At 43.6% G+C, this 14,800-nt stretch overlaps 1 protein-coding gene across 1 annotated transcript in view; it reads left to right on the top strand.

Annotated features, from left to right (window-relative positions):
* The window catches only part of LOC119183818 (neural cell adhesion molecule 2-like), an 85,373-nt gene extending 71,922 nt beyond the window's left edge, over nucleotides 1–13,451 (top strand). The window contains exons 8-12 of the mRNA XM_075867045.1: nucleotides 1,718–2,005; nucleotides 3,082–3,257; nucleotides 7,635–7,761; nucleotides 10,329–10,457; nucleotides 13,178–13,451. Coding sequence (XP_075723160.1) covers nucleotides 1,718–2,005; nucleotides 3,082–3,257; nucleotides 7,635–7,761; nucleotides 10,329–10,457; nucleotides 13,178–13,329 — 872 coding nt within the window. The 3' untranslated portion in view covers nucleotides 13,330–13,451. The remainder of the gene's footprint in view (nucleotides 1–1,717; nucleotides 2,006–3,081; nucleotides 3,258–7,634; nucleotides 7,762–10,328; nucleotides 10,458–13,177) is intronic.
* The last annotated feature ends 1,349 nt before the right edge of the window (nucleotides 13,452–14,800 follow it).

The following is a 14,800-nucleotide window of genomic DNA, read 5'->3' as shown; positions in this document are numbered from 1 at the left end:
TCAGTGGTAGAGTACTCAGCTGGCACCCAGTGGACCCGGCTACGAGCCCCACTGGCTCCATGGTACTACGTTTTGTTTTCTAATTTTGTGCGATGTGGTTACGGACACCGGCGGCGGCGGCGGACAACTACGGTGCCACACGCCGTAGTTGTCCGCTGTAAAATAATCAAAATAGGGAAGACCACAGCGCTCAAAAGAAGTTGCTTAAAACACATGCTAAGCACAAATGATGTAATTAGTCAAACCATAACAAATCACAAAACAAGTAATATAACATCGCACTCGGAGTACAACCTAAAGTACTGTCCAGTTGCATAACTTTATAGTTGGCATTTATTGCAGTCAAAGACAACGTATATGCCGAAAATAAAACTACATCAACTCAGACAACACCTAATAGAGCAAAGTACAGTCACAGGGACACAAAATATATGTATATATTTGCACTCAGATAACGCTCCTGGTTACGGTCTATGGATAAGCGCATACTCAGCATGAAAGGAGTTCCCAATTATTTACAAGAGCACCACTCACTGCTGGATATTTGTTTATTGTCAATTTTGCACAATTTTTCAGGACACGTGTTTTACATAGACCAATAATGCTCCTGAGGCTAAAGGGGGGGGGGGGCAGTGGTTATGTTTTAAGAAGGGAAAGAAAAGTGAGCCCCGTAACTGTCTGCTTCAGGGAGCGACACCTCAGCAGTAGCTCACAAGGAATGGGCGTGAGGAGGAATTAAAAGGATAGGAATAAAGGTGTAGAGAAAGAGAGAAAGAGAGATGAGGTAAGCGTGAAAGCGTGAGAGCGACGACATATCGAGAGGATAGGAGAGATAGAAAAGATGGAAACACGTTCACAGGAGTCTGAGGACGGGGCACCATTTGCGAGAGCTCTTGTCGGAGTCAGGAGATGGCGTAGAGCAAGTCCAGTCGGTCAGAGCTACACTGTCGTCGGAGGTCGGCGTCAGCAGATGACGTAAGGCGAGCCCAGTCGGCCAGAGCTACGCCGACGTCGGAGATCACGAGGGCACAACCGGTCGGCACGGAATCTAGTGAGCGAGTTACTAAAGGGCGTAAGGTCCAGTGTGAAAAAAGCTCGTAGTTATACGAGAATAGCCTTATCACAGTTATCTTGGAACAGGTGGTTTTGATGAACCAACGTTTGTCAAAATATTCCTAGGGCAAAAAAATCGTTGGTGGGCTTCAGTTGCGTAGAAGAACCTTTGTTATATAAGCCGCTGGCCCGCCAAGCATTAGGAAATAATAGAAGTGCACATAGACCAAATTTTACCGTGATCTATTTTCTGTAATACACCACATAATGTACACAATGCCATATTTTTCAAGATAGTTTATATGGTGCTCATGTGAAAAGGCTAAATACGCGGAGTATCAGCAAGTCCCCAAAATTGTGAATAACAATTTTTCTCACCTTGGCGTGGGATCCGCCCCATCGAGGATGCCGGATTCTTTCAATAAAGTTTCTTGCTCCTCCTTCTATAGTCATCCGCTCTGCGGGTGTCTCGAATTGGACGTGGGAGCGTGCGCGCTCACGCGTGCGTGTGTGCAGCTTTGTGTTACTTTTCTCTTATCCCTCAATCCTCTTTACAGCACCTACCCCCCATGCAGGATAGTGAACCGATTCGTTGTACCAAGTTAACCATCCTGAGTTATCCCCCTCATCCAATTCTCTCCCTCTTCCGTTGTCATCCCTGCAGACGCCCCGCTGTGCAAGGCGAACCAGCACGTAGTGTACGCCGCATCGCGGCACCAGGAGGTCGAAGTGCATTGCGAGGTCGAAGCAGACCCGAGCAACGGCACCTTCGAGTGGCGCTTCAACAGCACTCTCCAGCAGCGGCCCCTCAACAGCTTCTGGGTAGAGGGCACACGCAGCGTTTCCCGTTACATCCCTCACAGCCACACCGAGTTCGGCACCTTGCTCTGCACTGCATCAAACCGCATAGGGAAGCAGCGACAGCCGTGCCTCTTTCACGTCGTCCAAGGAGGTGCGTTATATAGCCGATAACACGGTCCTTCATTGTAAGTGATATCTAGCCGTGCCTTCGCAAATCAGTGTACTGCTCGGAAAATCGTCAAATTCTGCTTTATATGGAAAAGCTTTATTATTATATTATTATTATTATTATTATTATTATTATTATTAATATTATTATTATTATTATTATTTTGTCGGAATGGTATTAGTGGTAGTAGTAGTAGTAGTGCAAAAATATTAGTATTATGTCATCATCGCAAAGTGGCCCAGAATTTATTTACAACTACTGGTAGCATGAGACAAGCGTTGATCACATAAATATTTTATTGGTGACGAAATCAAGAGAAGCCTGTGCTAGAAAGTGGAGGCTCTGGATATGCTACTAACTACATGAAGTGTTGAATTTAACGAACTTCGCCCCTACCGGAAACAGGATTCATTGCATCGGCTTAATAGAGCTAAGTACTGCGTAATGAACACAGGGACTTCTAGATCTGCATTTTTTTGCCTTGCTAACCTTCCGGAAAAAAAAGAAGATTATTTTTCGTCGACGTCATCCATAACTTTATGCTACGTGTAGACAGACACTATCGACGAAGTACTTGCGGCAGCCCTCATCTGCTGTCATTCGCAAGTGGTGCACGTAAATCGTCGTCAGTGACTCCAAGATTGATTTCTGCGATTTAGGCTGCATGCAGAACGCAGGGTCCCCAAGCACAGTGAACTGCGTTTGCACGTCATAGTAATGTGCATTGTAGTGGCGCTTGCTTGCACATGCTGGGTGACACACTTTAAAATCAAAATGTGCTAACAGCGTTAACACTGCATACCGAGGAAGTGGAAAATTTGCCTTCTGTAAGCCCAAACCGTGAGAGTACTCATTAAAGAGTGCTCACATGCTTTGGCCCGTTTTTGAGTTTCAGTAATGAATTATTCAAACAGATTTTCATTACTTGAAAATAAAGAGATTATCACGTTCTTGATTTCCTTCACATCTCTTATGCCATATAATGTATATTGTTTGGTGCTCCAATTGAAACCTTTAAATTTTTGTTGTGGCGATTGTGTCGACGCATCTGGAAGCAGGTCCACCGGGGCCTGTGGAGAACTGCTCCATCACGAACCAGACCGAGGGATCTCTGCACCTGGAGTGCCAGGCTGGCTCGGACGGTCACATGCCAGCGCACTTCGTCCTCTCCGTGCACGATGTGCTCACAGCCACTGTCGTCGCTAACTTCACTGCCGATAAACCAGACTTTTGGGTGAGCGCGCTCTTTCACTTAGATAATTACAGTTGCAAGAATTTTTCGTGCTTTCAGCATCACAGATAACGGTTCAATGTGAGAAATATTACAAAAAACCTCCATGCTTAAATTATCGTGTGCTCAGCCCACTGTCAGACACAGTCCACGCAGCTGCCGCTCCGAGTGTGCCTGCATGCCACGCAAGCCGAGTGCTAGCTACGAAAGTGGGGCTGGTCGGAGCAAGTAGAGAACTGCATCTCAGATCTAGTAACGTGAAACCTGGGGAGAGCGAAGGATGCAGACCGGTTTTAATTATAGCGCGAATGGAGATTCGCACACTGCGAATCTCCATTCAACTACGCGCAACAGTATTTAAGCACCGGCACTTCTCTTCAGTTCAATGTGCAGCATCTATATATAAGAAGTGACGGTGAACAGTCGCGCTGGGCGTTTTCTTTCGTGAGCAAAAGGGCCTTTGCGTAGTCAACGCGCGCCCTTCATTCTGTCTCGCAACGCGGTGAGCGATGAGGTGGTGGCGAGAGGTAGCGAGCTCTTTCTGGGCGAGTGGAGGTGATCTCTTTCTTGCGCTCAGGCTAATCAACCGTCACGACAGCAGCAGTTGACGAAGCACACCGTCACGCTGATACTGTAGGGTGATTCGCCCCCCCCCCCCAAATAACAACACAGAGAAAAGAACGCTTCCTTCTTTTAATGGCATGAGCGCTGAATGACATGCTTGTTTATCTTACAAGCATTTTGTTCAAACACTTTCAATTTTTTTGGCATACTGAAAATAGCGTTCTAAAACTATAGCTGTTTTGAAATCGATGGTTCAGGTTCATGTGGGAAGTGACATTGAATATTCATTATGCCGCTGCATTGGTTTACTGATTTATATGTGGAGTTCAACGTCCCAAAACGACCGTATGATTATGCGAGACACCGTCGTGGAGAGCTCCGCAAATTTCGACCACCTGGGATTCTTTAACGTGCACCCAAATCTGGGCACACGGGTCTACAGAATTTTTGCCTCCTATGAAATTGGAACCGCCACTTCCGGGATGTGATCCCGTGAACTGTGGGTCAGCAGCCCAGCACCGTAGCCACTAGACCACTGCGGCGGAGCTGAATTGGTCTACATAAAATAAGAATAAATTTCTTGTAAGAGAAATTCCCGAAAATCAATTGAATAAGTCCACTGAACGTGGACTGTTTTCTTGTGAGCTGCTGGGATCTTTGTGGCACCTGACGGAGTGTATGGAAAGCACGGTCTTTCCTTTGCATGGGATCAGTGATTCGTTATGGCAGCTTGACGAAGTCAAGCTGTACAGCGTGGCTTAAGAATGCCGACGTTTCAATGCCACTCCCCGAGATCTAAACTACTGATAATGGTTGCCTACAATTTTGTCTTACGCCGCTCTCTCCCTCCACCAAGGACATTGGCAGCTCCTCAAAACAAAAAGAATCACCTAATGCTGTACTACGCGTCTAATCAAAAAGGCCCCATTATTTTGAGCAAAGTTATTCACAAAAAATTGCCCCGTATCTGCTTGTTACACTACAAATGTCGTCGAAAGACGATAGAGTTGCGTCTGCAGGAAGTGAACAAAAACTTTACTTGATGCTCTGCGGAAGAAAATCCGTGAATAGTATTCTGGAGTCACTGCGTTAGAGTGCCTCGAGCGTGCAGCGGAGGCGAACGAGCGCATCAAATCACGTCACACGTGAGACATGAGTGCTATCTGGTAGTTAACTTGCAAAATGAAGCGAGCGGTGTGTGCGCCCGTCTCAGAGGTGATGAGGTGTAGGACACAAGGCGGTGGGTAGGTGCCACCACCATGTCGTCTAAGCAAAGCATTGGAAACACTCGCATTTTCATGCAAGGGTTGCATGGTCAGCGCAGCGTCATAAACGCTATGGTCCTTAGAATTACTTATGTATGCCTTTTCTAGTAAATGACGCACATACAGAATATATACGTGTTGCTGTGCTGCCTCGGTTATGGGCAAAAATTGATTTTTAATTGCAAAAATCGCGCAAGTATGAACGCTGAATTTTGAGCAATATTGGTGGATCCTGCAGATGGGGTCGGCCGTTTTGAGTATCGTATGGTGCCTTTTTTTTCAGGGTAGCGTTAGGGAAGAAAAACAGACAGCTGTACAGACAGACAAACAGACCAAAATTTTTGTGTCGAAGGTCCCCGAGAAAGACTGTCGTCTTTAATACTTGCATTATCAATGCACACCTTCGGAGATATTTTTATTAGATGTTTCAATAATAAGCTTCTTAGATCCAGATTGGTTCGTTACCCTGCGGTAGAGGCCGCGTTTCAAATGGGCGAAATGAAAAACAAGGTGGGCTGGCTGAAATGTAGGAGTGCCGAGAGTGCCTAAGATATGTGTTGCAGTCAAAATGAATCCACAACCACCAACTGTAATGCCTCTCAAAATTCGCATGACGTCATATAAATGTCCTAATATAGAATTTAATTTATTTGTGCCGTTCATCTGTGCTATATATACCGTATTGCACGGTAGAATGAATAAGTGTTTCTTTAGCGCGAACAAAATGGGCGTTAGCGCTGTACATCTGTCTGTACTATTAAGTCTTTCGCTAGTCCAAGTTCCGCATAGAAGCCGTATGTAGGAGCCAGAGCCTTCTACAAAGCAGAGCCTTCGAAAAGAGATGTTCGAAGGTGCTTATATGGAGACAGAAGAGATTGAAGTTACCAGCATCTTTGCTGAATGATCGTGTTTTATAGACCATGCCCACTCCCATGCAAAAAGAAACAAACAAACAAACGCAACGTTATCGTACTGACTGATAAGCAACCAGCGCTGACAAGTGTTCTGACAATGCAGATTTAGTGCACGTGTATGAATCTGTTACTCGTGATACATTTTGTTTAAAGGTGTTTTTGTCAATAGACTCAGCCTTCAGTGAAGGATCGCTAATATAATTGTCATAGAATATAGGTGAAAAAATTGTGAAAAAATTCCGTTCAAAGCTACGGGCCTTTCATTCATAGTAAAATCAAAATGACGAGCTCTCATGGGTGGTTTGGAAACGGCAAACCAAGAGCTTTTAACCCAAGCAGGTATTTAGGAGCAATGCTGCGTTTTGCATATTATTGAAAGTAAATGGGGCTAAGACACAGGCCACCAAACGAAATCAAGCCACTGCATCCTGTAATCAATCATACAGTGTTCGCTTTACTTTATAAATAATGGTAGAGCACGTTGCGAAACAGAATTTTTTCGTTAGACTGAAAGTTTAAAGAAAACTACGGGGTACAGATGGCAAACATATGAAACCTGTGGCTTTAAAACAACCACGAAGTTGAAGATTTTGCGTTTTGCATGTTTGCTCAGGTGCCGGCAATGACCACATTGAATAAGTCCAACTTGTAGAATACAATTTGGCAATCATTTTGAAAGAATCTTTTTTCAAGTGAAGTGCCCAGCATGCTGACGCGTTTTTCATATTTCCGCGTTTGGAGGCTGATGAGGTGGATGAGTAAGGAAAGAATGCGCTTAGCGGGTGTGACATCTTACTCCTTCCTCTTTTTCTTTACGTTTGTGGTGCGAAATAAAAGCTTAGTCAAGTGCTTGTATTCGTATTTCCTGCGCTTAGTTTCATGATTTCCGCGAGTGCCTAAATTCGCACGCCACAAGCAGTTTGCTGAAAACAACGCTGTTACGCATTCCTTACAGTCACCTGCAACTTTAAGCAGCATCATACTACCTCAAACCGAATTTGTCGCTAGTTATTTTTAATAAACTGCCTTCCACCCCTAGTTTCTACTCTGGTCTATAGACTCAGTAGATTTGAAGTCCTGTAATTTATAAATTGTGTTTTATGTCGTGAGCTGGTGACGAAGAAAATTTTACTGGAGCCCACTCCACTGCCATAAGAAACATATTTACATAGTCTTCAAGTAAGGTTGAAAGTTTCAAAGGTTTGGCTACTGATACCAGTAATGCATAGTATAAAGCTGATTTCCAATTACTGGAAGAAGAAACGGTCTAGCTAACGTAACTCTTGAACTATTCTACCAGTGTAACTTTCGGTAGTGGTAAACACAGCGAGACCTCCATCTGTGAATGAAATTAGTGACGCAGCGAGTTTCATCAAGCATTCACTATTTGTAAAACCTACCCATGCTACGAGCGTTCCCATGCTTTATATTTTGGTGTGAGTGCGGTTTAACTTGGACTAATAGTGGAGGCGGACCCCTAAACAAGCCATCTTGAGTGGCGGTATACACGATTGAGTGTGCTCACGATTTGCCGCTTCGAAACGCGCGATGCTATGCCTGTATTTTCAAGTTGTGACTGCCAAGGAAGAGAGTTCTTATGACACAATAAATACTTGTGGTTGTATTTGTCTTAACAGGTTCACGACCTTCTTCCGGGTGTAGAGTACTTCCTAGCGATATCGTCTGTGAATGAGCGGGGCCGGAGTCTTGAGCTAACCATTCTGCCTCCAATTATGCCTCTAGTGGGCAAACTCACCAAGTCAGGTAACATTGAAATTTATAGCATTGTGTGATTGATAAGTGAATGGAAGTGAGCTGGTTCGTATGTATTCATCTGAAAAAAAACAGTGTTAATTCGAAAACGGACAAGACAACATCGCTCGAGGAGAGCGCCAAACTTTATGTGATGTCTTTTTGGTTTCTATTTAAATCAGTGCTGTTTTTTCAGGGGCTAAGCTCCTTAGGGTGTGGGTGTGTCCTTCCTCCGTTGTTGTCGCACGTAGCCACCAGTGGCACTTACCCTATCTATATCGGCTATGTGCCACAGGCGGTGAGAGATGGGAGATGGCGGTACTTGCAGTGTTCACTAGATGGATGCACGAACGGACGCATGGACGGACGAACAGATCGACATGCTGGTGGACGAAGGATGGAAGGACGTGCAGAGCGGGTATGTGTCACAGGCGATGCGAGATTGCGGTACTACAGTGTTCACTAGATGGGCGCACGGACGGATGGATGGACAGACAGCCTCGAAGATGGAGAAATAGATCGAAAGACGCGCGGACGTACGGACGGATGGACGCATGAACGGACGGACAGACGTATGGACCGACTCACGAATGGACGCATGGACAGACGGACAGACGCATGGATGGACGCACGGATGTTCACGCGGATGGACGAATGCAAGAACGAACGGAAGGTTAGAAGCACGGACGAGCTGAAAGATGCTTCACCCAACTCATCATCACCTACGGCGTGGATATGCTGTGATTTTATTTATTTTTTCAGAAGAAGCCTTCAGATCTAAGTTCGTTTGCCCATTCACATCGAGTAAGCTCTACGTCGCTTTTGATCTTTATACCCGTCACATTTGCGTAGTGGTCATTGTGCTTGAGTACAAACCCGAAGGACGCGGGATTGAATCTCGGCCGCGTAGACTACATTCTCATTAGAGGCCGAAACGCTTGAGCCCCACGTAGTTAGACATAGGTGCCCGGTAAAGAACACCACGTGCTCGAAAAAAATATTTGGAGCCCTCCACAAGGACACATTCCATCATCAGATTGTGTTTTGGAGCGTTAAACTCCAAATATTGTTATTGTTTACTTTTGATGGTTCAAATTATCTATGACGTGATGCAAGCTGGTCAACGCATATATGGGTTATGTCATAGCACATCGAATGACATATTTTGAATAATCTTACGAAGAGAATTTGCTATGCCACTATCACGGCAGCTGGGTGCACACAAGAAGATTATGTATGATTGTCAACTCAAGAACCTACTCAAGCTCAGTGTCTGTCCATTTCTTGATTGTCCGCAGCTGAACGATAGCATTCATATTAAACCAATGCAGCTTGTTATTTACAACTACGCATTTTACGTTCCAAATCTGCGTGCGCGACTGCGAAGTAAGTTATAGAGGGTTACGCTATCCGACGGAACATACATTTGAAGTTCTTCAGTTATTTTTGAACATTGTAGATTTTATTTATTCCTCCATATTCAGTTTCAAAGGTGCTGATATGTTTGCCGCGGGTGTGATGTTTCTGGGAGCGTATCAATCGTTCCAAAGCAGCGTCGTTCTTGGGCATAGTTTCCTGACCAATAATACTCTTAATGCAACTGCAAAGCTGACATTCATAAAAAGTTGCCTTCAATTCATTGCGTTAATTTTTGCAAATCTAGGCTGATGGAAACCTTTTTTTGCCTGATTATTTACGAGATTACGTCTAAGAATGGGAAGTTACGTTTGCATTATGAGTAACGTTCACACAGGTTAGCGTTAGCAGGCAGTATAAATAAATTATTCAACAATTTTTGAGCAGACGTACTGTCGGTGTTAATATTTAGTTCCGAGAGATCATGCGCTATTGCAACATAAACATTTGGGCACGTGATCATTGAATGCGGGTACATCGGTGTTAGCATAATTATGCATGTATTACTCGTCCATTTTATTATCGTGATTTAGGGTAGGACTTAAAATGCACCCCAGCTGCTATAGTCAATTATTTATTGTTGATACCATAGGAAGCCAAGAGACCCGGTTACCTCGCAACAGCTGACATCATGGCCCAGCGGACATAGTTCATTTAAGAAAGTTTGGCAATACGGAAACAGCATATACGCGGAGTGAATAATGATGAGTGGGGCGAAGCGTCTGTCAGCCCGTCCGTGCTTGCTTCCGTCCGTTCGCGTAATCATCCGCGCGTCGATGCATGCGTCCGTCCATCTTTCCGTGCGTCCGTCCGTGAGTCCATCCATCCATCAGTCTGTCTGTCTTTTCGTGCGTCCATCTGTCCGTACGTCCACGTACCGATCCATTCATCCATTCGTCTGTCTGCTAGTCTGTATGTCCATCCGTCCATGCGTGCATCTAGTGAACACTCCAAGTACTGTCATCTCCCATCTCGCATCATCTGTGGCACATGCCCGCCCTAGAGCAGGTATGTGCCACCGGTAGCTATGTACTACCACATACATACATACAAGGGATCGACAGACCAACACCTTATAGAACTTCGCCCCTGTAATGTTCCCAATTGTTGCACGTTTATCCTTTTTATGGTCATTACCTGCCGTTATCCCGTTGATAATACAGGCAGTGCAGCGAAAATCTACTCCAACGTCTTGCTCATCGTGGTGGTCGTGTCCGTGTCGCTGCTCTGCCTGTTCCCACTCATTGTGTTTGCGGCGATCAAGCTGAGGAGAAGTGACTTCTTCAACAAGAGTGAGTATACGTTGTCTATAGCAAATCACGTACTTTCACTGGCAAACTCCGCAAACATGGCGTGGTTTTTCTTATGCAGCATGTTGCCATCTCTCTGCAGCACTTTCACTTCCCAACGTATTTGAAATAAAGACTGGCCAATTTTTTTCTTGCTAAGAGATTTTCATAATAAAATTCTTTCGCTTACACATATTGCTTCGCAAATGGAGCATTTCGAGCTTATACGGCTATGTCACGCCAAGATTTCTAGGACATTTGAATATTTTGCTACGATCTCTATGAAACTACCAACCTCAACATACCAATCTGTTCGAATGTTTGGGCAGCATGAATTGCTTGTATGCTTATTGTCTACTCTAAAGCACATATTCTTAAGACACTAGTCTCTATACAGTAAAATGATTGCACCCGCTGCAGGGGTGCACTGTAGCAGCTTCAGCTGTGCCATGAAGCTTAGTTTCTGTGAATTCTTTTCACTGATACAAAAACATCAACTGTAGTGCAATGAAAATAACGAGGCAGACACAAACGTACTCGATCGTTCTGAAGTACACATCTCAAACAACGCTGACCATGCGGGACGATTCAGTGCACACAAGTACGTAGCTAACAGCAGGAGCATTAGGAGGTCGGGCCAAGTTTAGTTATCTCAAACAGGGGGGATCAAATAACAGGGGTTTGCACATATGAGCCAGTTGGTAACATTCAGAAGTTTAGGGATGCGAGGTAAACGACATGGAAGAGGGTGCAAATAATTAGCGGAAACGAAGAAAACTTCCGCATATAAATATATAGATCACCTGATCGAGTAACTCACTTCTGCACTCAGGGTTTACGCTGCTCATTACGCTCGTGGTGTCGTTGTAAGGTGGTTTGGATGTTATATGACCCTTGAAATAAAATCTTGTGGTTAGTATAAGAATACATTTCTTTTTCTGCTCCAGCCATTTAGCGCTGCTCCCAATATATTTCACAAAGGCGAAGTCTCAAGGCACTATGAAAAGATAGACACTTTGAACATTTTCAACATTTTGTCAATTCACGAGCTCTAATATGTTCACTATTCCTATGGACATTGCAATACTACCGTTCATTTGCTTGTTTGTTCGTTTTGAACAATAGTTAAAAGTTTGTCAGTTTTATTACTCGGCAGATTTATTTCTTTCGTCAAGCTCCTTTCTTTCTGCTTATGCTCCTTCTCCACGAAGAAGATAAACCACCTTTTGATCAACATAAAGTCACACCAATTAGCGCTCCATACAGGGGGAAATTTAGCTGTGCCTACAACAAATAAATTTTTAAGTTTGGTATACATTTTTATACCGCAAAACTGTTCAGGGAAATATGTGTTAATACGTATTTATAAAGTGAATACAAATACCTCTAGGTGCCTATATAGAAAACAGAAAAAAAATAAGCAAGCAGGCCGAAAAAAAAACCGTATTCATACTTTCATTTAACTGCTTCAAGGAAAGCAACCACTTTCGCCCTTACCCAATGTACCAAATGCAAGAACAAAAATAACAACAGCCGCACACAGCAAAAAAAAGCAGACATGAAGTGTCGGTTAAGCTTAATTGAGGTTAAAGGTAAATCGCTTTCTTCCTATAATAAAGCTTGGAAACAGACGGCCTCGCAATTCCAAAGGGGGCTTGATTGTTTCCTTTCCATTCGTAAAAAACAGACGCCAGTCGTTTTTTTTCCCTTCAACTGCACCGCCTAAGCGAAACGCTTTCAGATGCTTCATGACTCGCCTTGTGCGAGACGGGGTGCATTGATTAGAAACTCGCAAGCAGGAAACAATCTGGGACTGAAAGTAATTAAGTGCAGTAGTTTTACAGTAAATACTTCACAGCGATGTTTTACGAAGCTTTGTATTTAGGACCCCAATATTTGCTAACCAATTGCAGTCTGAAAAGATTTGTTGTTTTTCTTACTCATTGTTATTTAAAATAGAAACGTCTTGTTGTATTTTTGGTTTATATGTGGAGCTTAACGTCCCAAAACCACCATATGATTACGAGAGACGCCGTAGTGGGTGGCTCCGAGAATTTCGGCCACCTGGTGTTCTTCAACGTGTACCCAAATTGGAACACACGGGCATTTGCGCCTCCATCGAAAATGAAGCCGCCGCAGCTGGGATTCAATCCTGCGACCTACGGGTCAGTAGCTGAGTACCTTATCCACAAGACCATCGCAGCAGTGATGTTGTCTTTGTTCTTGCTGTTATAAATGCTGGACAATATAACCTGGCGTGGACCGGTTTCATAATGTTACATTAAGTTTAAAAATACATATGAATAAAAAAACTGAAGTTTTGTGAAAACGTATTTTCAATCTTGCAAAAAAGAGGTTTATTTATGGTTAATTGTAATCGCTAGTCCTGAGAAATAAAGCATAGTGAGAATAAAGAATGCGTATTCAATATTGGGTAATGCTGCCGAGGTATGCAATGTTTAAAGCAATTCTGTTTCTTTCAGCATTATTTCGATTTGCGTTTTATACAAGACAAATTTTTGACCAATGTCGATGCATGCCCGTATTGTGAAAAATGCTCTAATGCATTACTTTGTATGCTTTTCAAGGCCTTCACCATGCTGTTTGTAGTATTGTCCTTCGACCCAATCTTCCGGAACATGATTTTCTTCTGGACTGGAGGAGATAAAGTAAGGCTACTAGCTTATAGTCTTTTTTTCTTTCATTTCGCACTTGTTACTTAGATCGTGTGGCCAAGAAAGACAGCACAGACAGTGACGCTTGCCCATCAACGACGACCGCCAGTCCTCAAGAGGCGATGCAGCTGCAGATATTTTCGGTGTACCCGAAGAAAGACAACCAAGTTTGGATCGTTAGGAAGAGCACCGGCCTATGAGCAAGGTGTGGCGACACTGTCCGCAGCGTGGCACTTCGAGGCTACGTGACGGGAGGATTGTACAGGCGGACCAGTGTGTCGTGCGTTGAGGTGTAGTTTAGCCTTCGGTTGACACTGGAGCCTCTGTATTATAGGTCATCAGTGACTGTGATGAATGTGTGTTCGAGAAGAGAAGTGCAGAAACCCGAATCTTCAAGCGGGTTCATCGAGTGGTTTGTGTCTGGGAGACATTTTTTTATTTTTATTTCTTGAGATGGGGCACAAAAGGGACATCTGAGCAGCGGCATCGATGTGTTATTGACGCCTAATAGACAGCGCTGAAAACGTAGCTTGCGGCTGATGACGAGTGAAAATCAACATGCCAAAATGATGTAGACTTCACGTTTGCTCCCTACGAATCTGTTTGGTAATGTGGACCCTCCTTGCAGTGCGCCCGTTGCTGCTGTGAACTGAGCCGAGAATTGGCAACAGCGCCCCACGAGTGACGTGGTGGACCTGCTCAAACTCCTGGTCATTGAAGAATTGTGAACAATTTTGGACTTTTTTCTGAACCACTACAATTGACATAGGTGCTGCAGACCCTGCAGCCTTTGCGTTTCCTGGTTAGTGCGGAGACAGCTGTTCATGTTCGAGCAACTCAGCGGCTCTGTCACATTGTGCTCAGATACTTTAAATCCAGTTCCTTGAGCACGTTGCATTACAGTCGACATTTAATTTGCAGATTCTAGTGTCATGAACTATTCGAAACAGAAAAAAAGCGATACTCAGACATTATTGTGGTTTGTTGTATATGCTCGCGTTTTCATATTGCAATGTTGAAAAAGATGAAAAAAGTATTGTGTGCTGCTCATTGAGACACACATACCAACACTGTAATTTTTCATCGAAGATTACCAAGACAGCTGTTTGTGTTTTTTTCGACCTACTTTATGAATGTTAATTGCAAGTTAGGCGTGCTGATATTCAACTACTAAACTACACTAAAGTTTCCAGATGGGTTGAACTGCTTGATGGATGTGTGAAGAATTCTGACTATACTACTTTTTGAAACAACATTTGTAGGTCAATATTTTATTAGATACGCTTAGGAAAGATTCGAATAGGGTGATTTTTATGTGTTTGATTCCGATAATAAACATGATACACGTAAAATAACAGTCTCATCTATAAAATAATAAAGAAATACATGACAGAATTGAGCTACTTCTTTTCAAGCAACCATTAGAACATGTCCTACCAAATAATCAATAAGAAGTAAATATGTATTGGATAGAACATTTGGTGTCATTACACTTCTTTATTCTAGTCATGTGTGCTTTGTGATCGTAAGATATTAAAAGCAATATGAATCTTCTTTTTAGTGTTGCTCAAGGACGTTCATAAGGCACTGCACATAGATCAAATTTTAGTTTGTTTGTCGAGGTGGACATCACATGTGCAGAACTGAAACACGTATCTAGCAGGCGCGATT

The sequence above is a fragment of the Rhipicephalus microplus genome, chromosome 1 (genome assembly GCF_043290135.1).
Source record: "Rhipicephalus microplus isolate Deutch F79 chromosome 1, USDA_Rmic, whole genome shotgun sequence".
NCBI classification, from domain to species: domain Eukaryota; kingdom Metazoa; phylum Arthropoda; class Arachnida; order Ixodida; family Ixodidae; genus Rhipicephalus; species Rhipicephalus microplus.
This window is presented reverse-complemented; position numbering and strand designations above follow the sequence as displayed.